Source organism: Oncorhynchus gorbuscha, linkage group LG13 (assembly GCF_021184085.1).
Source record: "Oncorhynchus gorbuscha isolate QuinsamMale2020 ecotype Even-year linkage group LG13, OgorEven_v1.0, whole genome shotgun sequence".
Classification (NCBI taxonomy): Eukaryota; Metazoa; Chordata; class Actinopteri; order Salmoniformes; family Salmonidae; genus Oncorhynchus; species Oncorhynchus gorbuscha.
The window spans coordinates 2,445,048-2,471,045 of NC_060185.1; the positions used below are offsets into that span (position 1 = coordinate 2,445,048).

General features: G+C 47.4%; 1 protein-coding gene across 2 annotated transcripts in view; it reads left to right on the top strand.

The window, feature by feature from the left end:
- yap1 (Yes1 associated transcriptional regulator) overlaps positions 1-25,998 on the top strand; it is an 82,352-nt gene that overhangs the window by 50,329 nt on the left and 6,025 nt on the right. For both annotated transcript variants that reach the window (XM_046293596.1, XM_046293595.1), the window contains exons 5-6: positions 20,228-20,406; positions 24,934-25,067. In XM_046293596.1, the coding sequence (XP_046149552.1) occupies positions 20,228-20,406; positions 24,934-25,067 (313 nt within the window). The remainder of the gene's footprint in view (positions 1-20,227; positions 20,407-24,933; positions 25,068-25,998) is intronic.

A 25,998-nucleotide genomic window follows, 5' to 3' on the forward strand; every position in this document is an offset into this window, starting at 1 on the left:
TCTGGTGCCTCGCTCCAGTTGTAGGCGGTCACTAGGCTACCTCAGACACCAACATACTGCAGTTGGCTAAATGATTAAGCCTTCAATAGAGGATGTTGCAACAACTTGTCGCAGACAAGGAGCCGTTAGCATAGCTTTCATTTGATGGAGTTGTCTTTGACAACGAAGGAACCAAGTACATGAGGGTCAAGGGACACGAGGCCCGCTGTGGCATAGCTGCTCTACTCCTAACAACTTTAACAGGTTAAAAACTTGTGCTTGAAAACGTAACGTTTTTAACTGAACCCGTGTCATCTGAGGTGAAGAGTGAAATTAACGTAGATTTACTTACGCAGTACTGCCACTTAACATTCATGTTGTCAATGTTCATATGTGCTCAGGGGTCAGCTGTAGACTACAGTTTAGTGTGCTCAGGGGTCAGCTGTAGACTACAGTTTAATGTGCTCAGGGGTCAGCTGTAGACTACAGTTTAATGTGCTCAGGGGTCAGCTGTAGACTACAGTTTAATGTGCTCAGGGGTCAGCTGTAGACTACAGTTTAATGTGCTCAGGGGTCAGCTGTAGACTACAGTTTAATGTGCTCAGGGGTCAGCTGTAGACTACAGTTTAATGTGCTCAGGGGTCAGCTGTAGACTACAGTTTAATGTGCTCAGGGGTCAGCTGTAGACTACAGTTTAATGTGCTCAGGGGTCAGCTGTAGACTACAGTTTAATGTGCTCAGGGGTCAGCTGTAGACTACAGTTTAATGTGCTCAGGGGCTGTAGACTACAGTTTAATGTGCTGGGGTCAGCTGTAGACTACAGTTTAATGTGCTCAGGGGTCAGCTGTAGACTACAGTTTAATGTGCTCAGGGGTCAGCTGTAGACTACAGTTTAATGTGCTCAGGGGCTCAGCTGTAGACTACAGTTTAATGTGCTCAGGGGTCAGCTGTAGACTACAGTTTAATGTGCTCAGGGGTCAGCTGTTTAGACTACAGTTTAATGTGCTCAGGGGTCAGCTGTAGACTACAGTTTAATGTGCTCAGGGGTCAGCTGTAGACTACAGTTTAATGTGCTCAGGGGTCAGCTGTAGACTACAGTTTAATGTGCTCAGGGGTCAGCTGTAGACTACAGTTTAATGTGCTCAGGGGTCAGCTGTAGACTACAGTTTAATGTGCTCAGGGTCAGCTGTAGACTACAGTTTAATGTGCTCAGGGGTCAGCTGTAGACTACAGTTTAATGTGCTCAGGGGGGGTCAGCTGTAGACTACAGTTTAATGTGCTCAGGGGTCAGCTGTAGACTACAGTTTAATGTGCTCAGGGGTCAGCTGTAGACTACAGTTTAATGTGCTCAGGGGTCAGCTGTGTAGACTACAGTTTAATGTGCTCAGGGGTCAGCTGTAGACTACAGTTTAATGTGCTCAGGGGTCAGCTGTAGACTACAGTTTAATGTGCTCAGGGGTCAGTCAGCTGTCAGACTACAGTTTAATGTGCTCAGGGGTCAGCTGTAGACTACAGTTTAATGTGCTCAGGGGTCAGCTGTAGACTAGTAATGTGCTCAGGGGTCAGCTGTAGACTACAGTTTAATGTGCTCAGGGGTCAGCTGTAGACTACAGTTTAATGTGCTCAGGGGTCAGCTGTAGACTACAGTTTAATGTGCTCAGGGGCTCAGTTTAATGTGCTGTCAGAGACTACAGTTTAATGTGCTCAGGGGCTCAGTTTAATGTGCTGTAGACTACAGTTTAATGTGCTCAGGGGTCAGCTGTAGACTACAGTTTAATGTGCTCAGGGGTCAGCTGTTTAGACTACAGTTTAATGTGCTCAGGGGTCAGCTGTAGACTACAGTTTAATGTGCTCAGGGGTCAGCTGTAGACTACAGTTTAATGTGCTCAGTTTAATGTGCTCAGGGGTCTGTAGACTACAGTTTAATGTGCTCAGGGGTCAGCTGTAGACTACAGTTTAATGTGCTCAGGGGTCAGCTGTAGACTACAGTTTAATGTGCTCAGGGGTCAGCTGTAGACTACAGTTTAATGTGCTCAGGGGTCAGCTGTAGACTACAGTTTAATGTGCTCAGGGGACTACAGTTTAATGTGCTCAGGGTCAGCTGTAGACTGTCAGCTGTAGACTACAGTTTAATGTGCTCAGGGGTCAGCTGTAGACTACAGTTTAATGTGCTCAGGGGTCAGCTGTAGACTACAGTTTAATGTGCTCAGGGGTCAGCTGTAGACTACAGTTTTTAATGTGCTCAGGGGTCAGCTGTAGACTACAGTTTAATGTGCTCAGGGGTCAGCTGTAGACTACAGTTTAATGTGCTCAGGGGTCAGCTGTAGACTACAGTTTAATGTGCTCAGGGGTCAGCTGTAGCTGTACTACAGTTTAATGTGCTCAGGGTAGACTCAGTTTAATGTGCTGTAGACTACAGTTTAATGTGCTCAGGGGTCAGCTGTAGACTACAGTTTAATGTGCTCAGGGGTCAGCTGTAGACTACAGTTTAATGTGCTCAGGGGTCAGCTGTAGACTACAGTTTAATGTGCTCAGGGGTCAGCTGTAGACTACAGTTTAATGTGCTCAGGGGTCAGCTGTAGACTACAGTTTAATGTGCTCAGGGGTCAGCTGTAGACTACAGTTTAATGTGCTCAGGGGTCAGCTGTAGACTACAGTTTAATGTGCTCAGGGGTCAGCTGTAGACTACAGTTTAATGTGCTCAGGGGTCAGCTGTAGACTACAGTTTAATGTGCTCAGGGGTCAGCTGTAGACTACAGTTTAATGTGCTCAGGGGTCAGCTGTCAGACTACAGTTTAATGTGCTGTAGACTAGTTTAATGGGGTCAGCTGTAGACTACAGTTTAATGTGCTCAGGGGCTCAGCTTAATGTGCTCAGACTACTAGTTTAATCAGTGCTCAGGGGTCAGCTGTAGACTACAGTTTAATGTGCTCAGGGGTCAGCTGTAGACTACAGTTTAATGTGCTCAGGGGTCAGCTGTAGACTACAGTTTAATGTGCTCAGGGGTCAGCTGTAGACTACAGTTTAATGTGCTGCTCAGGGGTCAGCTGTAGACTACAGTTTAATGTGTGCTCTAGGGGGGTCAGCTGTAGACTACAGTTTAATGTGCTCAGGGGTCAGCTGTAGACTACAGTTTAATGTGCTCAGGGGTCAGCTGTAGACTACAGTTTAATGTGCTCAGGGGTCAGCTGTAGACTACAGTTTAATGTGCTCAGGGGTCAGCTGTAGACTACAGTTTAATGTGCTCAGGGGTCAGCTGTAGACTACAGTTTAATGTGCTCAGGGGTCAGCTGTAGACTACAGTTTAATGTGCTCAGGGGTCAGCTGTAGACTACAGTTTAATGTGCTCAGGGGTCAGCTGTAGACTACAGTTTAATGTGCTCAGGGGTCAGCTGTAGACTACAGTTTAATGTGCTCAGGGTGCTCAGGGGTCAGCTGTGTGCTCAGACTGTAGACAGTTTAATGTGCTCAGGGGTCAGCTGTAGACTACAGTTTAATGTGCTCAGGGGTCAGCTGTAGACTACAGTTTAATGTGCTCAGGGGTCAGCTGTAGACTACAGTTTAATGTGCTCAGGGGTCAGCTGTAGACTACAGTTTAATGTGCTCAGGGGTCAGCTGTAGACTACAGTTTAATGTGCTCAGTTTACAGTTTAATGTGCTCAGGGGTCAGCTGTAGACTACAGTTTAATGTGCTCAGGGGTCAGCTGTAGACTACAGTTTAATGTGCTCAGGGGTCAGCTGTAGACTACAGTTTAATGTGCTCAGGGGTCAGCTGTAGACTACAGTTTAATGTGCTCAGGGGTCAGCTGTAGACTACAGTTTAGTGTGCTCAGGGGTCAGCTGTAGACTACAGTTTAGTGTGCTCAGGGGTCAGCTGTAGACTACAGTTTAATGTGCTCAGGGGTCAGCTGTAGACTACAGTTTAATGTGCTCAGGGGTCAGCTGTAGACTACAGTTTAATGTGCTCAGGGGTCAGCTAGACTACAGTTTAATGTGCTGGGGTCAGCTGTCTACAGTTTAATGTGCTCAGGGGTCAGCTGTAGACTACAGTTTAGTGCTGGGGTCAGCTCAGTTTAATGGGTCAGCTGTAGACTACAGTTTAGTGTGCTCAGGGGTCAGCTGTAGACTACAGTTTAATGTGTGCTCAGGGTTTAATGTGCAGCTGTAGACTACAGTTTAATGTGCTCAGGGGTCAGCTGTAGACTACAGTTTAATGTGCTCAGGGGTCAGCTGTAGACTACAGTTTAATGTGCTCAGGGGTCAGCTGTAGACTACAGTTTAATGTGCTCAGGGGTCAGCTGTAGACTACAGTTTAATGTGCTCAGGGGTCAGCTGTAGACTACAGTTTAATGTGCTCAGGGGTCAGCTGTAGACTACAGTTTAATGTGCTCAGGGGTCAGCTGTAGACTACAGTTTAGTGTGCTCAGGGGTCAGCTGTAGACTACAGATTAGTGTGCTCAGGGGTCAGCTGTAGACTACAGTTTAGTGTGCTCAGGGGTCAGCTGTAGACTACAGTTTAGTGTGCTCAGGGTTCAGCTGTAGACTACAGTTTAATGTGCTCAGGGGTCAGCTGTAGACTACAGTTTAATGTGCTCAGGGGTCAGCTGTAGACTACAGTTTAATGTGCTCAGGGGTCAGCTGTAGACTACAGTTTAATGTGCTCAGGGGTCAGCTGTAGACTACAGTTTAATGTGCTCAGGGGTCAGCTGTAGACTACAGTTTAATGTGCTCAGGGGTCAGCTGTAGACTACAGTGTAATGGCGGTGCTGATCAGACCATCCTGTTGGGGTCTCTGTCCTCGTCTTCCAGTCATCTACATTTAGGTTATTTAGAATAGCTTCTAATCCAGAATGACAGTACCTACATAGTATACACTACATACAGTACCTACATAGTATACACTACATACAGTACCTACATAACATACAGTACCTACATAGTATACACAACATACAGTACCTACATAGTATACACTACATACAGTACGTACATAGTATACACTACATACAGTACCTACATAGTATACACTACATACAGTACCTACATAGTATACACTACACACAGTACCTACATAGTATACACTACATACAGTACCTACATAGTACACACTACATACAGTACCTACATAGTATACACAACATACAGTACCTACATAGTATACACTACATACAGTACCTACATAGTATACACTACATACAGTACCTACATAGTACACACAACATACAGTACCTACATAGTACACACAACATACAGTACCTACATAGTACACACTACATACAGTACCTACATAGTATACACTACATACAGTACCTACATAGTATACACTACATACAGTACCTACATAGTATACTCTACATACAGTACCTACATAGTATACACCACATACAGTACCTACATAGTATACACTACATACAGTACCTACATAGTATACACTACATACAGTACCTACATAGTATACACTACATACAGTACCTACATAGTATACACTACATACAGTACCTACATAGTACACACTACATACAGTACTTACATAGTATACACTACATACAGTACCTACATAGTACACACAACATACAGTACCTACATAGTATACACTACATACAGTACCTACATAGTATACACTACATATAGTACCTACATAGTACACACTACATACAGTACTTACATAGTATACACTACATACAGTACCTACATAGTACACACAACATACAGTACCTACATAGTACACACTACATACAGTACCTACATAGTATACACAACATACAGTACCTACATAGTACACACAACATACAGTACCTACATAGTACACACTACATACAGTACCTACATAGTATACACTACATACAGTACCTACATAGTATACACTACATACAGTACCTACATAGTATACACTACATACAGTACCTACATAGTATACACAACATACAGTACCTACATAGTACACACTACATACAGTACCTACATAGTATACACTACATACAGTACCTACATAGTATACACAACATACAGTACCTACATAGTACACACTACATACAGTACCTACATAGTATACACTACATACAGTACCTACATAGTATACACTACATACAGTACCTACATAGTACACACTACATACAGTACCTACATAGTACACACAACATACAGTACCTACATAGTATACACCACATACAGTACCTACATAGTATACACTACATACAGTACCTACATATTGTAATTATTATGGGGTATTGTAATGACATCACAATACCCTATAATGACATCACAATACCCCATAATGACAAAGCATAAAACAGTGTTTTAGACATTTTTGCAAATGTATTAAAAATTCAAAATATAAATACATTATTTACATAAGTATTCAGACGCTTCGCTTTGAAACTCAAAATTGAGCTCAGGAGCATCCTGTTTCCATTCAGGCCAAAGAGTTCAATGTTAGTTTCATCAGACCAGAAAATCTTGTTTCTCACCATCTGAGAGTCCTTTAGGTGCCTTTTGGCAAACTCAAAGCGGGCTGTCATGTACCTTTTACTGAGGAGTGGCTTCCTCCCTGACCAAGAACCCGATGGTCACTCTGACAGAGCTCCAGAGTTCCTCTGTGGAGAAGGGAGAACCTTCCAGAAGGACAACCATCTCTGCAACACTCCACCAATCAGGCCTTTTTGGTAGAGTGGCCAGAAGGAAGCCAATCCTCAGTAAAAGGTACATGACAGCCCGCTTTGAGTTTGCCAAAAGGCACCTAAAGGACTCTCAGATGGTGAGAAACAAGATTTTCTGGTCTGATGAAACCAACATTGAACTCTTTGGCCTGAATGCCAAGAATCACGTCTGGAGGAACCTGACACCATTCCTACGGTGAAGCATGGTGATGGCAGCACCATGCTGTGTGGATGTTTTTCAGCGGCAGGGACTGGGAGACTAGGTGCGCCAAGCTTGTAGCGTCATACCCGAGGAGACTTGAGGCTGTAATCACTGCCAAAGGTGCTTCAACAAAATACAGAGTACATTTACCATGATATGTGTCTGTGTGTATATATATATATATATATATATATATATTTAGATATACATTTACCATGATGTTTCTGTGTGTATATATATATATATATATATATTTAGATATACATTTACCATGATATGTGTCTGTGTGTGTATATATATATATATATATATATATATATATATATATATATATATATATATATTTAGATATACATTTACAAGCAGGACAAGACAGGACAGGAGTGATTGAGTGATTTTTATCAGGAACGGACTAGATTATAGCACTGTTACGACAGGTCCCTCCTGAACCAGCTGGTGTGAAGTCTCACTCTGCTACGTTCCCTCCAGCCAGGGCTTATCCCTCAGTGTGCCAGGAAGGTCCCCTCCCCGTGAGTGTGTGTGTTTGTGGACGTGAGTGTGTGTGTGTGTTTGTGGACGTGAGTGTGTGTGTTTGTGGACGTGAGTGTGTGTGTTTGTGGATGTGAGTGTGTGTGTGTGTGTGTGTGTTTGTTGACGTGAGTGTTTGTGGATGTGAGTGTGTGTGTGTGTGTTTGTTGACGTGAGTGCTTGTGGATGTGTGTGTGTGTGTGTGTGTGTGTGTGTGTGTGTGTGTGTGTGTGTGTGTGTGTGTGTGTGTGTGTGTGTGTGTGTGTGTGTGTGTGTGTGTGTGTGTGTGTGTGTGTGTGTGTGTGTGTTGACGTAAGTGTGTGTGTGTGTGTTTGTGGACGTGAGTGTATGTGTTTGTGGACGTGTGTGTGTGTGTTTGTGGACGTGTGTGTGTGCGTGTGTGTTTGTGGACGTGAGTGTGTGTGTTTGTGGAAGTGAGTGTGTGTGTTTGTGGACGTGAGTGTGTGTGTTTGTGGACGTGAGTGTGTGTGTTTGTTGTCGTGTGTGTGTGTGTTTGTTGACGTGTGTGTTTGTGGACGTGAGTATGTGTGTTTGTGGACGTGAGTGTGTGTGTTTATGGACGTGAGTGTGTGTGTTTGTGGACGTGTGTGTGTGTGTTTGTTGACGTGTGTGTGGACGTGAGTGTGTGTGTTTGTGGACGTGAGTGTGTGTGTTTGTTGACGTGTGTGTGGACGTGAGTGTGTGTATCTTTTTGGTTTTACTCTCCTTGTGGCGACCAGAACTCTTCACAACGATAACAAAACAACATTCTGACAAGTGGGGACATTTTACCCAAAAGGAAAAATGCTATTTTAGGCTTAGGGGTTAGGGTTAAGGGTCAAGGGTTAGCGTTAGGGTTACAATTGAGGTCAGGGTTAAGGGTAACGATTAGGGAACATAGGATTTTGAATTGGAATTAATTGTTTAGTCCCCACAAGGATAGGAAAGTGTGTGAGTGGGTTCAGAGAGATGATGGGTCCTGCTCAAGTCACTGACTAATTAACTCTGGCTCAGTGCCTCGAGGAGACGCCCCTTCATTAATGAGCCTGTTCGCTAGGGAAGCTCACCCGGGTTGGACGCTGTTTGTTTGACACATCTTAGATTTCTCATAGTTATAAACAGGGGTGTAGCACGTACCCCCTCAGCCCTCACGAGACAGGGGTGTAGCACGTACCCCCTCAGCCCTCACGAGACAGGGGTGTAGCACGTACCCCCTCAGCCCTCACGAGACAGGGGTGTAGCACGTACCCCCTCAGCCCTCACGAGACAGGGGTGTAGCACGTACCCCCTCAGCCCTCACGAGACAGGGGTGTAGCACGTACCCCATCAGCCCTCACGAGACAGGGGTGTAGCACGTACCCCCTCAGCCCTCACGAGACAGGGGTGTAGCACGTACCCCCTCAGCCCTCACGAGACAGGGGTGTAGCACGTACCCCATCAGCCCTCACGAGACAGGGGTGTAGCACGTACCCCCTCAGCCCTCACGAGACAGGGGTACCCTGTTTTAATTTTTTTAACAGTATTGAAAGTCATTCCGTTAGTATTTGAAATACCCCATCCCATATACGATATGTCTCCCTGTCTCTCTCTGCCTCCCTGTCTCTCTCTGCCTCCCTGTCTCTCTCTGCCTCCCTGTCTCTCTCTGCCCAACACACAATACACACACAACACAGCCTGTTGTCTTGTTTAATTGTTGCATTATATCCAAACCACAGCAGGGCACTCAGTTTGCCAGAGTATTTTTGTGCATGTAAATATGTGATCAAGGACAAGAAGGGAAAAACACACAGAGAGATAGAGAGACAGAGAGACAGACAGAGAGACAGAGAGAGAGAGACAGAGAGAGAGAGACAGAGAGAGACAGAGAGACAGAGAGAGAGAGAGAGAGAGAGAGAGAGAGAGAGAGAGAGAGAGAGAGAGAGAGAGAGAGAGAGAGAGAGAGAGAGAGAGAGAGAGAGAGAGAGAGAGAGAGAGAGAGAGAGAGAGAGAGAGAGAGAGAGAGAGAGAGAGAGAGAGGAGGGAGAGAGAGAGAGAGAGAGAGAGAGAGAGAGAGAGAGAGAGAGAGAGAGAGAGAGAGTGAAGATTTATAAGTGAATGCAGGTGAGGGGGGCCCTGAGTGGTGGAGTAGGAGGAAGGAGTGGGGAGGGAGGAGCTGGGTTAAGCTCTTTGAAGATTTATAAGTCTTGAATGCAGCAGCCTGGTGGGCCCTGAGAGAGAGAGAGAGAGAGAGAGAGAGAGAGAGAGAGAGAGAGAGAGAGAGAGAGAGAGAGAGAGAGAGAGAGAGAGAGAGAGAGAGAGAGAGAGAGAGAGAGAGAGAGAGAGAGAGAGAGAGAGAGAGAGAGAGAGAGAGAGAGAGAGAGAGAGAGAGGGAGGGAGGGAGAGAGAGAGAGAGAGAGAGAGAGAGAGAGAGAGAGAGAGAGAGAGAGGGAGAGGGAGAGGGAGGGAGGGAGGGAGGGAGGGAGGGGAGGGAGGGAGGGAGGGAGGAGAGGAGAGGGAGGGAGGGAGGGAGGGAGGGAGGGAGGGGGAGGGAGGGAGGGAGGGAGGGGGAGGGAGGGAGGGAGGGAGGGAGGGAGGGGGAGAGGGAGGGGGAGAGGGAGGGGGAGAGGGAGGGGGAGAGGGAGGGGGGAGGGAGGGAGGGAGGGTTTCAATCTGTGCAGCAAGCAACAGGTTTTTTGTTTTCCAGTAGTGATATCTATAGTACAGTATTATTTGATTCGACAGTCAGTTCAACATCCACTCATCTCATTGTCTTATATTGTATGTAGTTTCAGGAAGGTGCTTTTGGAATGACTGTACATTTGGTAAAGACAAATGTTTTGCATCTAATTTGATTGAATGTATTAAAAACAGTGGCGTTGCTTTTGTAATCCCTGTGTCTCTGTGTATTGTAATGGTTTTACATTGCAGGCTATATGAGAGCTGTCGACTGTTGCACTGCTACGTAGGTCTGTCCAATCAGAAGCCAGCTGCTTTGATAATGGAGGCTAATTTGAGCTCTGACAAGAAAAAGCAGCAGAGCTCCTTTAATGACTGAGGGCTGTAGTCGGCTGGGGCTGTCTCTACTCTCTTCTCCCCCTGCGTGAGGCCCCATCGCAGAGCAGGCCGGGAGGCAGGCAGGCTAGGGGGTTGAGCCATGAAAAAAAACATACACACACCAAAGAATAAGTCAAAAATATCTTGGCGGCGGAGAGAAAATGTAGCAGTTTCAAAGCTAATATCCTGCAATTCTGCAAATCTCTACATTTTGCCATGGAGCTGAGGGAAAATAGTACATTTTTTGCAGCTAATTTCCTACAATTTCATGAGTGTGAAAGCTGGGAGAATGCCGGGCAGGGATAATCCTGTGTTGTGTTCCCCTTTAAAATGAGAGGACAAGGTGAGCAGAGAAAAAAGCTTGAGTGCTCTGGGTCTGGGTTCAGAAGGGACCTGTCTGGGTTCAGGAGGGACCTGTCTGGGTTCAGGAGGGACCTCTCTGGGTTCAGGAGGGACCTGTCTGGGTTCAGGAGGGACCTGTCTGGGTTCAGGAGGGACCTCTCTGGGTTCAGGAGGGACCTGTCTGGGTTCAGGAGGGACCTCTCTGGGTTCAGAAGGGACCTGTCTGGGTTCAGGAGGGACCTGTCTGGGTTCAGGAGGGACCTCTCTGGGTTCAGGAGGGACCTGTCTGGGTTCAGGAGGGACCTCTCTGGGTTCAGGAGGGACCTGTCTGGGTTCAGGAGGGACCTGTCTGGGTTCAGGAGGGACCTCTCTGGGTTCAGGAGGGACCTGTCTGGGTTCAGGAGGGACCTGTCTGGGTTCAGGAGGGACCTGTCTGGGTTCAGGAGGGACCTCTCTGGGTTCAGGAGGGACCTGTCTGGGTTCAGGAGGGACCTCTCTGGGGCTGGATTCAGGAGGGACCTGTCTGGGTTCAGGAGGGACCTGTCTGGGGCTGGATTCAGGAGGGACCTGTCTGGGTTCAGGAGGGACCTGTCTGGGTTCAGGAGGGACCTGTCTGGGGCTGGATTCAGGAGGGACCTGTCTGGGTTCAGGAGGGACCTGTCTGGGTTCAGGAGGGACCTGTCTGGGTTCAGGAGGGACCTCTCTGGGTTCAGGAGGGACCTGTCTGGGGCTGGGTTCAGGAGGGACCTGTCTGGGTTCAGGAGGGACCTCTCTGGGTTCAGGAGGGACCTGTCTGGGTTCAGGAGGGACCTGTCTGGGTTCAGGAGGGACCTATCTGGGTTCAGGAGGGACCTGTCTGGGTTCAGAAGGGACCTGCCTGGGTTCAGGAGGGACCTGTCTGGGTTCAGGAGGGACCTGTCTGGGTTCAGGAGGGACCTGTCTGGGTTCAGGAGGGACCTCTCTGGGTTCAGGAGGGACCTGTCTGGGTTCAGGAGGGACCTGTCTGGGTTCAGGAGGGACCTGTCTGGGTTCAGGAGGGACCTGTCTGGGTTCAGAAGGGACCTGCCTGGGTTCAGGAGGGACCTGTCTGGGTTCAGGAGGGACCTGTCTGGGTTCAGGAGGGACCTGTCTGGGTTCAGGAGGGACCTCTCTGGGTTCAGGAGGGACCTGTCTGGGTTCAGGAGGGACCTGTCTGGGTTCAGAAGGGACCTCTCTGGGTTCAGGAGGGACCTGTCTGGGTTCAGGAGGGACCTGTCTGGGTTCAGGAGGGACCTGTCTGGGTTCAGGAGGGACCTCTCTGGGTTCAGGAGGGACCTGTCTGGGTTCAGGAGGGACCTGTCTGGGTTCAGGAGGGACCTGTCTGGGTTCAGGAGGGACCTCTCTGGGTTCAGGAGGGACCTGTCTGGGTTCAGGAGGGACCTGTCTGGGTTCAGAAGGGACCTCTCTGGGTTCAGGAGGGACCTGTCTGGGTTCAGGAGGGACCTGTCTGGGTTCAGGAGGGACCTGTCTGGGTTCAGGAGGGACCTCTCTGGGTTCAGGAGGGACCTGTCTGGGTTCAGGAGGGACCTGTCTGGGTTCAGGAGGGACCTGTCTGGGTTCAGAAGGGACCTGTCTGGGTTCAGGAGGGACCTGCCTGGGTTCAGGAGGGACCTGTCTGGGGCTGGATTCAGGAGGGACCTGTCTGGGTTCAGGAGGGACCTGTCTGGGTTCAGGAGGGACCTGTCTGGGTTCAGGAGGGACCTGTCTGGGTTCAGAAGGGACCTGCCTGGGTTCAGGAGGGACCTGTCTGGGTTCAGGAGGGACCTGTCTGGGTTCAGGAGGGACCTGTCTGGGTTCAGGAGGGACCTATCTGGGTTCAGGAGGGACCTGTCTGGGTTCAGGAGGGACCTGTCTGGGTTCAGGAGGGACCTGTCTGGGTTCAGGAGGGACCTGTCTGGGTTCAGGAGGGACCTGCCTGGGTTCAGAAGGGACCTGCCTGGGTTCAGAAGGGACCTGCTGTCTGCTATCTCAGCACTGTGTGTGTTTTCTGTCCAGTCTGCTATCTCAGCACTGTGTGTTTTCTGTCCAGTCTGCTATCTCAGCACTGTGTGTGTTTTCTGTCCAGTCTGCTATCTCAGCACTGTGTGTTTTCTGTCCAGTCTGCTATCTCAGCACTGTGTGTGTTTTCTGTCCAGTCTGCTATCTCAGCACTGTGTGTGTTTTCTGTCCAGTCTGCTATCTCAGCACTGTGTGTGTTTTCTGTCCAGTCTGCTATCTCAGCACTGTGTGTGTTTTCTGTCCAGTCTGCTATCTCAGCACTGTGTGTGTTTTCTGTCCAGTCTGCTATCTCAGCACTGTGTGTGTTTTCTGTCCAGTCTGCTATCTCAGCACTGTGTGTTTTCTGTCCCGTCTGCTATCTCAGCACTGTGTGTGTTTTCTGTCCAGTCTGCTATCTCAGCACTGTGTGTGTTTTCTGTCCAGTCTGCTATCTCAGCACTGTGTGTTTTCTGTCCAGTCTGCTATCTCAGCACTGTGTGTTTTCTGTCCCGTCTGCTATCTCAGCACTGTGTGTTTTCTGTCCCGTCTGCTATCTCAGCACTTCAGCACAGAAGTTGACACCTTGTTGGCAGCTGCTTGATGATGTCATGCTTGTCTCATCTTTTCCAGTGGCTGTGTGGGGCCAGCAGCAGAGTAACCGGCACATTTTCCTAAACACTTTCCATTATAGACCACTAAGGATCATTAAAATAAAAAATAATAATAAATTGTATATTTTATTGACACATCAATCTGACAAATACACAGGCTTTCTTTTTTTAATTCACAACATATATTTTCCATCGCAAATCCTCCTAAAAATATACACCTGCATGACTAATGCAATACTCAGGGGTAGGGAACTACACCTATAGATTAAGATGAGCAGAGAATGGTGTTTACATGACTAATGCAATACTCAGGGGTAGGGAACTACTCCTATAGATTAAGATGAGCAGAGAATGGTGTTTACATGACTAATGCCATACTCAGGGGTAGGGAACTACTCCTATAGATTAAGATGAGCAGAGAATGGTGTTTACATGACTAATGCCATACTCAGGGGTAGGGAACTACTCCTATAGATTAAGATGAGCAGAGAATGGTGTTTACATGACTAATGCCATACTCAGGGGTAGGGAACTACTCCTATAGATTAAGATGAGCAGAGAATGGTGTTTACATGACTAATGCCATACTCAGGGGTAGGGAACTACTCCTATAGATTAAGATGAGCAGAGAATGGTGTTTACATGACTAATGCCATACTCAGGGGTAGGAACTATCCTATAGATTAAGATGAGCAGAGAATGGTGTTTACATGACTAATGCCATACTCAGGGGTAGGGAACTACTCCTATAGATTAAGATGAGCAGAGAATGGTGTTGACATGACTAATGCCATACTCAGGGGTAGGGAACTACTCCTATAGATTAAGATGAGCAGAGAATGGTGTTTACATGACTAATGCCATACTCAGGGGTAGGGAACTACTCCTATAGATTAAGATGAGCAGAGAATGGTGTTTACATGACTAATGCCATACTCAGGGGTAGGGAACTACTCCTATAGATTAAGATGAGCAGAGAATGGTGTTTACATGACTAATGCCATACTCAGCCTTCTGCCATAACCAGTTTCATATCCAAGTACTACTGTGCATGTAAACGTACTCACATCTGTCTCCTAACTTTTAGTATGTCTTGGTTGTCAGTGTCTTGCCAACAAACCCTTTTAAATTGATCGTGTATTCTTTCTCTCTTCTCCTCTTATCGAGATCAGCCTCTATTGACAGCAGCCAAATCACCCTGGCAACAGCCTCTATTGACAGTAGCCAAATCACCCTGGCAACAGCCTCTATTGACAGCAGCCAAATCACCCTGGCAACAGCCTCTATTGACAGAGCCAAATCACCCTGGCAACAGCCTCTATTGACAGCAGATTAAATCACCCTGGCAACAGCCTCTATTGACAGCAGACAAATCACCCTGGCAACAGCCTCTATTGACAGCAGATTAAATCACCCTGGCAACAGCCTCTATTGACAGCAGCCAAATCACCTTGGCAACAGCCTCTATTGACAGCAGACAAATCACCCTGGCAACAGCCTCTATTGACAGCAGCCAAATCACCTTGGCAACAGCCTCTATTGACAGCAGCCAAATCACCCTGGCAACAGCCTCTATTGACAGCAGCCAAATCACCGTGGCAACAGCCTCTATTGACAGCAGCCAAATCACCCTGGCAACAGCCTCTATTGACAGCAGCCAAATCACCCTGGCAACAGCCTCTATTGACAGCAGCCAAATCACCCTGGCAAGAGCCTCTATTGACAGCAGCCAAATCACCCTGACAACAGCCTCTATTGACAGCAGCCAAATCACCCTGGCAACAGCCTCTATTGACAGCAGCCAAATCACCCTGGCAACAGCCTCTATTGACAGCAGCCAAATCACCCTGGCAACAGCCTCTATTGACAGCAGCCAAATCACCCTGGCAACAGCCTCTATTGACAGCAGCCAAATACTGATGCATGCTTCATAGAAAATAAAGTTGCAGTGTTGCCCTGGTCATATCTATATATTTAAAGTACTCGTCTACTAGCCTCTCAGCTTGCACACCCACCCCAGTGTGTGTGTGTGTGTGTGTGTGTGTGTGTGTGTGTGTGTGTGTGTGTGTGTGTGTGTGTGCGTGTGCGTGTGCGTGTGTGTGTGTGTGCGCATCCTGCCCTGCCTTCAGGATATGTGCTATCAGAGGGATAGAGCAGAAACACACTTCTAGGGTGATGGAGGGGGTTGGGGGTGAGGGGAGCAGGACTGGGTGGGTTGTATGTCCACACTTCCAGGGTGATGGAGGGGGGTTGGGGGTGAGGGGAGCAGGACTGGGTGGGGGTGTAGGTGCCCACACTTCCAGGGTGATGGAGGGGGTTGGGGGTGAGGGGAGCAGGACTGGGTGGGGGTGTAGGTGTCCACACTTCCAGGTTGATGGAGGAGGGGGTTGGGGGTGAGGGGAGCAGGACTGGGTGGGGGTGTAGGTGTCCACACTTCTAGGGTGATGGAGGGGGTTGGGGGTTAGGGGAGCAGGACTGGGTGGGGGTGTAGGTGTCCACACTTCCAGGGTGATGGAGGGGGTTGGGGGTGAGGGAGCAGGACTGGGTGGGGGTGTAGGTGTCCACACTTCCAGGGTGATGGAGGGGGTTGGGGATTGAGGGAGCAGGACTGGGTGGGGGTGTAGGTGTCCACACTTCCAGGGTGATGGAGGGGGTTGGGGGTGAGGGGAGCAGGACTGGGTGGGGGTGACTAATGTCCACACTTCTAGGGTGATGGAGGGGGGGGTTGGGGGTGAGGGGAGCAGGACTGGGTGGGGGTGTAGGTGTCCACACTTCCAGGGTGATGGAGGGGGTTGGGGGTGAGGGGGAGCAGGACTGGGTGGGGGTCAGTGTGTCCAAACCCTTCCAGGGTGATGGAGGGGTTGGGGGTGAGGGGAGTAGGACTGGGTGGGGGTGTAGGTGTCCACACTTCTAGGGTGATGGAGGGGTTGGGGGTGAGGGGAGCAGGACTGGGTGGGGTGTAGGTGTCCACACTTCCAGGGTGATGGAGGGGCCTGGCGGTGAGGGGAGCAGGACTGGGTGGGGGTGTAGGTGTCCACACTTCCAGGGTGATGGAGGGGGTTGGGGGTGAGGGAGCAGGACTGGGTGGGGGTGTAGGTGTCCACACTTCTAGGGTGATGGAGGGGGTTGGGGGTGAGGGGAGCAGGACTGGGTGGGGGTGTAGGTGTCCACACTTCCAGGGTGATGGAGGGGGGTTGGGGGTGAGGGGAGCAGGACTGGGTGGGGGTGTAGGTGTCCACACTTCTAGGGTGATGGAGGGGGCTTGGGGGTGAGGGAGCAGGACTGGGTGGGGGTGTAGGTGTCCACACTTCCAGGGTGATGGAGGGGGTTGGGGGTGAGGGGAGCAGGACTGGGTGGGGGTGTAGGTGTCCACACTTCCAGGGTGATGGAGGGGGGTTGGGGGTGAGGGGAGTAGGACTGGGTGGGGGTGACAGGTGTCCACACTTCTAGGGTGATGGAGGGGGGGTTGGGGGTGAGGGGAGCAGGACTGGGTGGGGTGTAGGTGTCCACACTTCCAGGGTGATGGAGGGGGTTGGCTATTGGTGAGGGCCTCTAGCAGGACTGGGTGGGGGTGTAGGTGTCCACACTTCCAGGGTGATGGAGGGGGTTGGGGGTGAGGGGAGCAGGACTGGGTGGGGGTGTAGGTGTCCACACTTCTAGGGTGATGGAGGGGGTTGGGGGTGAGGGGAGTAGGACTGGGTGGGGTGTAGGTGTCCACACTTCCAGGGTGATGGAGGGGGTTGGGGGTGAGGGGAGCAGGACTGGGTGGGGGTGTAGGTGTCCACACTTCCAGGGTGATGGAGGGGTTGGGGGTGAGGGGAGCAGGACTGGGTGGGGGTGTATCCTGTCCACACTTCTAGGGTGATGGAGGGGGTTGGGGGTGAGGGGAGCAGGACTGGGTGGGGGTGTAGGTGTCCACACTTCCAGGGTGATGGAGGGGGTTGGGGTGAGGGGAGCAGGACTGGGTGGGGGTGTAGGTGTCCACACTTCCAGGGTGATGGAGGGGGGCTTGGGGGTGAGGGGAGCAGGACTGGGTGGGGGTGTAGGTGTCCACACTTCCAGGGTGATGGAGGGGGTTGGGGGTGAGGGGAGCAGGACTGGGTGGGGGTGTAGGTGTCCACCCTTCCAGGGTGATGGAGGGGGCTTGGGGGTGAGGGGAGCAGGACTGGGTGGGGGTGTAGGTGTCCACACTTCCAGGGTGATGGAGGGGGGCTTGGGGGTGAGGGGAGCAGGACTGGGTGGGGGTGTAGGTGTCCACACTTCCAGGGTGATGGAGGGGGGTTGGGGGTGAGGGGAGCAGGACTGGGTGGGGGTGTAGGTGTCCACACTTCCAGGGTGATGGAGGGGGCTTGGGGGTGAGGGGAGCAGGACTGGGTGGGGGTGTAGGTGTCCACACTTCCAGGGTGATGGAGGGGGCTTGGGGGTGAGGGGAGCAGGATCGGGTGGGGTGTAGGTGTCCACACTTCCAGGGTGATGGGGGGGTTGGGGGTGAGGGGAGCAGGACTGGGTGGGGGTGTAGGTGTCCACACTTCCAGGGTGATGGAGGGGGTTGGGGGTGAGGGGAGCAGGACTGGGTGGGGGTGTAGGTGTCCACACTTCCAGGGTGATGGAGGGGGCTTGGGGGTGAGGGGAGCAGGACTGGGTAGGGGTGGTAGGTGTCCACACTTCCAGGGTGATGGAGGGGGCTTGGGGGTGAGGGGAGCAGGGCTGGGTGGGGGTGTAGGTGTCCACACTTCTAGGGTGATGGAGGGGGGTTGGGGGTGAGGGGAGCAGGACTGGGTGGGGGTGTAGGTGTCCACACTTCCAGGGTGATGGAGGGGGCTTGGGGGTGAGGGGAGCAGGACTGGGTGGGGGTGTAGGTGTCCACACTTCCAGGGTGATGGAGGGGGGGTTGGGGGTGAGGGGAGCAGGACTGGGTGGGGGTGTAGGTGTCCACACTTCTAGGGTGATGGAGGGGGCTTGGGGGTGAGGGGAGCAGGACTGGGTGGGGGTGTAGGTGTCCACACTTCCAGGGTGATGGAGGGGGCTTGGGGGTGAGGGGAGCAGGATTGGGTGGGGGTGTAGGTGTCCACACTTCCAGGGTGATGGGGGGGCTTGGGGGTGAGGGGAGCAGGACTGGGTGGGGGTGTAGGTGTCCACACTTCCAGGGTGATGGAGGGGGCTTGGGGGTGATGGGAGCAGGACTGGGTGGGGGTGTAGGTGTCCACACTTCCAGGGTGATGGAGGGGGCTTGGGGGTGAGGGGAGCAGGACTGGGTAGGGGTGGTAGGTGTCCACACTTCCAGGGTGATGGAGGGGGCTTGGGGGTGAGGGGAGCAGGGCTGGGTGGGGGTGGTAGGTGTCCACACTTCTAGGGTGATGGAGGGGGCTTGGGGGTGAGGGGAGCAGGACTGGGTGGGGGTGTAGGTGTCCACACTTCCAGGGTGATGGAGGGGGCTTGGGGGTGAGGGGAGCAGGACTGGGTGGGGGTGTAGGTGTCCACACTTCCAGGGTGATGGAGGGGGCTTGGGGGTGAGGGGAGCAGGACTGGGTGGGGGTGTAGGTGTCCACACTTCCAGGGTGATGGAGGGGGGGCTTGGGGGTGAGGGGAGCAGGTCTGGGTGGGGGTGTAGGTGTCCACACTTCCAGGGTGATGGAGGGGGCTTGGGGGTGAGGGGAGCAGGACTGGGTGGGGGTGTAGGTGTCCACACTTCCAGGGTGATGGGGGGGTTGGGGAGTGAGGGGAGCAGGACTGGGTGGGGGTGTAGGTGTCCACACTTCCAGGGTGATGGGGGGGGGGGTTGGGGAGTGAGGGGAGCAGGACTGGGTGGGGGTGTAGGTGTCCACACTTCCCATCACAAACAGTTCTAAACATATATGATTGTGAAATACTGCACCAAACAGTTTAGTTAGATTTTAAACCAACTAAGAACTCTGAAAAAATGTGATGACATTGATGCCAGATTTCTTGAGTTATCTTAGATTAATTCAAACTATTTTGAGGAAGTGTATTCTGGTTACGGCATCTCAAGAGGGACAAACATTACTATTGCCAGGCAGAGGGGGATTAGGACAGGAAGGGGGAGCCATGCAGAGGGGATTAGGACAGGAAGGGGGAGCCAGGCAGAGGGGGATTAGGACAGGGAGGGAGAGAAGCCAGGCAGAGGGGGATTAGGACAGGAGGGGGAGGGGAGCCAGGCAGAGGGGGATTAGGACAGGAGGGGGGGGAGCCAGGCAGAGGGGGATTATGACAGGAGGGGGAGGGGAGCCAGGCAGAGGGGGATTAGGACTGGGGGAGGAGCCAGGCAGAGGGGATTAGGACAGGAGGGGAGGGGAGCCAGGCAGAGGGGGATTAGGACAGGAGGGGGAGGGGAGCCAGGCAGAGGGGGATTATGCCAGGAGGGGAGGGGAGCCAGGCAGAGGGGGATTAGGACTGGGGGAGGAGCCAGGCAGAGGGGGATTAGGACAGGGGAGGGGAGCCAGGCAGAGGGGGATTAGGACAGGTGGGAAGGGGAGCCATGCAGAGGGGGATTAGGACAGGAGGGGGAGCCAGGCAGAGGGTGATTAGGACAGGGGGTGGGGGGGGGCAGGCAGAGGGGGATTAGGACAGGAGGAGGGACAGCCAGGCAGAGGGGCTGGGGGCTGTCAGCCCCACACTAGCTACCTTCTACACCCACACTACACTGTCAGACACAGTGCTGGAGTTGGGGGTTTGGGTCATATCTGTTGATAAACTGGTCTGGAAACCAGAGTCCCGTGCAGAAGTAGGAGTTTTACGTTGTAGTGTTATGACAATGATCGGACACGAGGTCAGTTTCACCTGCCGATATACTCTTTGTGAAATAATGAACCGCTATTTCTCTCTCTCTCTCCCCTCTGTAGGCCTGAACCAGCAGCGTATCACCCAGAGTGGTCCAAGCAAGCAGGGGGGCCAACTGCCCTCCAGTCCCGAGAGCAGAGGAGTCATGGGGGGCAGCAACCAGATGAGGCTCCAACAGCTGCAGATGGAGAAGGAGAGGTTGAGACTTAAACACCAGGAGCTGCTCCGCACCAGACCACAGGTCAGTAGCCTGTCCTTGACCAGTAGTATAATATAGTATAGTATAGTGGTATAGTATAGTGGTATAGTATAATATAGTATAGTGGTATAGTATAATATAGTATAGTGGTATAGTATAATATAGTATAGTGGTATAGTATAATATAGTATAGTGGTATAGTATAATATAGTAAAGTGGTATAGTATAATTTAGTATAGTGGTATAGTATAATATAGTATAGTGGTATAGTATAATATAGTATAGTGGTATAGTATAATATAGTATAGTGGTATAGTATAATACAGTATAGTGGTATAGTATAATATAATATAGTATAGTGGTATAGTATAGTAGTATAATATAGTATAGTATAATATAGTGGTATAGTATAATATAGTATAGTAGTATAATATAGTATAGTGGTATAGTATAATATAGTATAGTGGTATAGTATAATATAGTATCGTGGTATTGTATAATATAGTATAGTGGTATTGTATAGTATAGTGGTCTAGTATAATATAGTATTGTGGTATAGTATAATATAGTATAGTGGTATAGTATAATATAGTATAGTGGTATAGTATAATATAGTATAGTGGTATAGTATAATACAGTATAGTGGTATAGTATAATATAGTATCGTTGAAAAGTATAATATAGTATAGTGGTATAGTATAATGGTATAGTATAATATAGTATAGTGGTATAGTATAATATAGTATAGTGGTATAGTATAGTAATATAGTATAGTAGTATAATATAGTATATTGGTATAGTATAGTGGTATAGTATAGTGGTATAGTATAATATAGTATAGTATAATATAGTATAGTGGTATAGTATAATATAGTATAGTGGTATAGTATAATATAGTATAATATAGTATAGTGGTATAGTATAATATAGTATAGTATAGTGGTATAGTATAGTAGTATAATATAGTATAGTGGCATAGTATAATATAGTATAGTGGTATAGTATAATATAGTATAGTGGTATAGTATAATATAGTATAGTGGTATAGTATAATATAGTATAGTGGTATAGTATAATATAGTATAGTGGTATAGTATAATATAGTATCGTGGTATAGTATAATATAGTATCGTTGAAAAGTATAATATAGTATAGTGGTATAGTATAATGGTATAGTATAATATAGTATAGTGGTATAGTATAATATAGTATAGTGGTATAGTATAGTGGTATAGTATAATATAGTATAGTGGTATAGTATAATATAGTATAACATAGTATAGTGGTATAGTATAATATAGTATAGTGGTATAGTATAATATAGTATAGTGGTATAGTATAATATAGTATAGTGGTATAGTATAATATAGTATAGTGGTATAGTATAATATAGTATAGTGGTATAGTATAATATAGTATAGTGGTATAGTATAATGGTATAGTATAATATAGTATAGTGGTATAGTATAATATAGTATAGTGGTATAGTATAATATAGTATAGTGGTATAGTATAATGGTATAGTATAATATAGTATAGTGGTATAGTATAATATAGTATAGTGGTATAGTATAATATAGTATTACATAGTATAGTGGTATAGTATAGTGGTATAGTATAATATAGTATAGTGGTATAGTATAATATAGTAAAGTGGTATAGTATAATATAGTATAGTGGTATAGTATAATATAGTATAGTGGTATAGTATAATACAGTATAGTGGTATAGTATAATATAGTATAGTATAGTGGTATAGTATCGTAGTATAATATAGTATAGAATAATATAGTGGTATAGTATAATATAGTATAGTAGTATAATATAGTATAGTGGTATAGTATAATATAGTATAGTGGTATAGTATAATATAGTATCGTGGTATTGTATAATATAGTATAGTGGTATTGTATAGTATAGTGGTCTAGTATAATATAGTATAGTGGTATAGTATAATATAGTATAGTGGTATAGTATAATATAGTATAGTGGTATAGTATAATATAGTATAGTGGTATAGTATAATATAGTATCGTGGTATAGTATAATATAGTATCGTTGAAAAGTATAATATAGTATAGTGGTATAGTATAATGGTATAGTATAATATAGTATAGTGGTATAGTATAATATAGTATAGTAATATAGTATAGTAGTATAATATAGTATATTGGTATAGTATAGTGGTATAGTATAGTGGTATAATATAGTATAATATAGTATAGTGGTATTGTATAATATAGTATAGTATAGTGGTATAGTATAGTAGTATAATATAGTATAGTATAATATAGTATAGTGGCATAGTATAATATAGTATAGTGGTATAGTATAATATAGTATAGTGGTATAGTATAGTAGTATAATATAGTATAGTATAATATAGTATAGTGGTATAGTATAATATAGTATAGTGGTATAGTATAATATAGTATAGTGGTATAGTATAATATAGTATATGGTATAGTATAATATAGTATCGTTGAAAAGTATAATATAGTATAGTGGTATAGTATAATATAGTATAGTGGTATAGTATAGTAGTATAATATAGTATAGTATAATATAGTATAGTGGTATAGTATAATATAGTATAATGGTATAGTATAATATAGTATAGTGGTATAGTATAATATAGTATAGTGGTATAGTATAGTGATATAGTATAATATAGTATAGTGGTATAGTATAGTGGTATAGTATAACATAGTATAGTGGTATAGTATAATATAGTATAGTGGTATAGTATAATACAGTATAGTGGTATAGTATAGTGGTATAGTATAATATAGTATAACATAGTATAGTGGTATAGTATAGTGGTATAGTATACTATAGTATAGTGGTATAGTATAATATAGTATAATGGTATAGTATAATATAGTATAGTGGTATAGTATAATATAGTATAGTGGTATAGTATAGTGATATAGTATAATATAGTATAGTGGTATAGTATAGTGGTATAGTATAACATAGTATAGTGGTATAGTATAATATAGTATAGTGGTATAGTATAATACAGTATAGTGGTATAGTATAGTGGTATAGTATAATATAGTATAACATAGTATAGTGGTATAGTATAGTGGTATAGTATACTATAGTATAGTGGTATAGTATAATATAGTATAGTGGTATAGTATAGTGGTATAGTATAATATAGTATAGTGGTATAGTATAATATAGTATAACATAGTATAGTGGTATAGTATAGTGGTATAGTATAATATAGTATAGTGGTATAGTATAATATAGTATAGTGGTATAGTATAATATAGTATAGTGGTATAGTATAATACAGTATAGTGGTATAGTATAATATAGTATAGGTCCTCCATGGAAGACGTTTGACACCCCTTCTTTACAGTGTCTCTCTGTCTCTCTCTCTCTCTCTCTCTCTCTCTCTCTGTGTCTCTGTCTCTGTCTGTCTCTCTCTCTCTCTCTCTCTCTCTCTCTCTCTCTCTCTGTTTCTGTCTCTCTCCCTGTCTCTGTCTCTCTCTCTCTGTCTCTCTCTCTCTCTCTCTGTCTCTCTCTCTCTCTCTCTGTCTCTCTCTCTGTCTCTGTCTCTGTCTCTGTCTCTGTCTCTGTCTCTGTCTCTGTCTCTCTGTCTCTCTCTCTCTCTCTCTCTCTCTCTCTCTCTCTCTCTCTCTCTCTCTCTCTCTCTCTCTCTCTCTCTCTCTCACACACACACACACGCACACGCACACGCGCACACGCACACGCACACGCACAGAGACTGAGACTTTGGGATACAAGGACTTAGTTATTTCAACCCGAACACATATTGGTGTGTTCAGCTGGAAGCTGGGCTGAGGTGTATTCTGAGCTATTGAAGGAGCATAAAAGTGACAGTGACACATTTATACACAATATCAGACCAAAATATACTATTACAGCCTTCTATGTGTGATAGACTAGTATCTTGTCCAGGGGGTGTACTGGACATCAAGCTGTCTCACTACAGGAGATGGACTCCTCTCCTACGGGCCGTTCTGGTCCACTCTACAGAAACAGGAGATGGACTCCTGCCCTACGGGCCGTTCTGGTCCACTCTACAGAAACAGGAGATGGACTCCTGCCCTACGGGCCGTTCTGGTCCACTCTACAGAAACAGGAGATGGACTCCTGCCCTACGGGCCATTCTGGTCCACTCTACAGAAACAGGAGATGGACTCCTGCCCTACGGGCCGTTCTGGTCCACTCTACAGAAACAGGAGATGGACTCCTGCCCTACGGGCCGTTCTGGTCCACACTACAGAAACAGGAGATGGACTCATGCCCTACGGGCCGTTCTGGTCCACTCTACAGAAACAGGAGATGGACTCCTGCCCTACGGGCCGTTCTGGTCCACTCTACAGAAACAGGAGATGGACTCCTGCCCTACGGGCCGTTCTGGTCCACTCTACAGAAACAGGAGATGGACTCCTGCCCTACGGGCCGTTCTGGTCCACTCTACAGAAACAGGAGATGGACTCCTGCCCTACGGGCCATTCTGGCTTGGACAAGGTTTCTTACTTGTTTCCTTGACTTCCACTAACACGTGCTTTGTGTGCTGTGTGTTCATAGGAGCTGGCTTTGAGGACCCAACTACCTGTCAGTATGGAGCAGGACGGGGGGACTCCCAACCCTGTGTCGTCCCCTGGGATGGGCCAGGACGCCAGAACCATGACAACCAACAGCTCCGACCCATTCCTCAACAGGTAAGGTATCAGTTGTTATGACAGCTCACCTCAACAGGTAAGGTATCAGTTGTTATGACAGCTCACCTCAACAGGTAAGGTATCAGTTGTTATGACAGCTCACCTCAACAGGTAAGGTATCAGTTGTTATGACAGCTCACCTCAACAGGTCTTAACATGTATCATAAGGAGATATTATACGGTGTGCTGCATCTGTCCTCAACAGGTTAGTCTGTTTATCTGAGGGCCGGTTTCCCAGACACAGATTTAGCCTGTGTCTGGAAAAACCGGCTCAGAATGTTCTAGATATTCTTAACCCGGAAAAACACATCTCCGAAAAGAACATCAGTCATGATTTGTGTCATAGTGTTTGAAGTGTTAGTAATGATATCATCCCTGTTTGGAGCGTGATTACCGTAACCTAATGTGACCTGAGCGGGCGGAAAAACTCAGGGCTCTGGGGTCTCTGCCTTTCTTACACACACACACACAGTGACTAGTGTGTGTGTGTATCCTATCAGAACTGTGTGTGTGTGTGTGCCTAGTGCTGTGGTGGGGGGAGTTTGAGCCCCTGTGTGAGCTGCCTGAGAGGCATTTGTCTGAACTTAACCCCGTTCACATGGAAGTGACTCATTCAGACCGGGGGGGGGCTGTGCTGAGAGAGTGAGCCTGCACAATACCGACATCTGGTGGACATGATCGGTACTGCAGGACAAGGCGTTTCACAGAGTTTTTAAACCCATAGGCTCAACATGTTGAGACTCGTTGGGCATCAGATTAGCCCAATTCCATGATAATGACATTGAATGATAATCAGGGATTTCTATTGGAGAAGCAGTTACTAAATATCTTTATATTACATCTTTATTCTTTATTTTTAATCTTTATATTATATACTCGCATTGAATTTCCCGTGCAGCTGAACATTTTGTCAAATCCAATTATATAAATG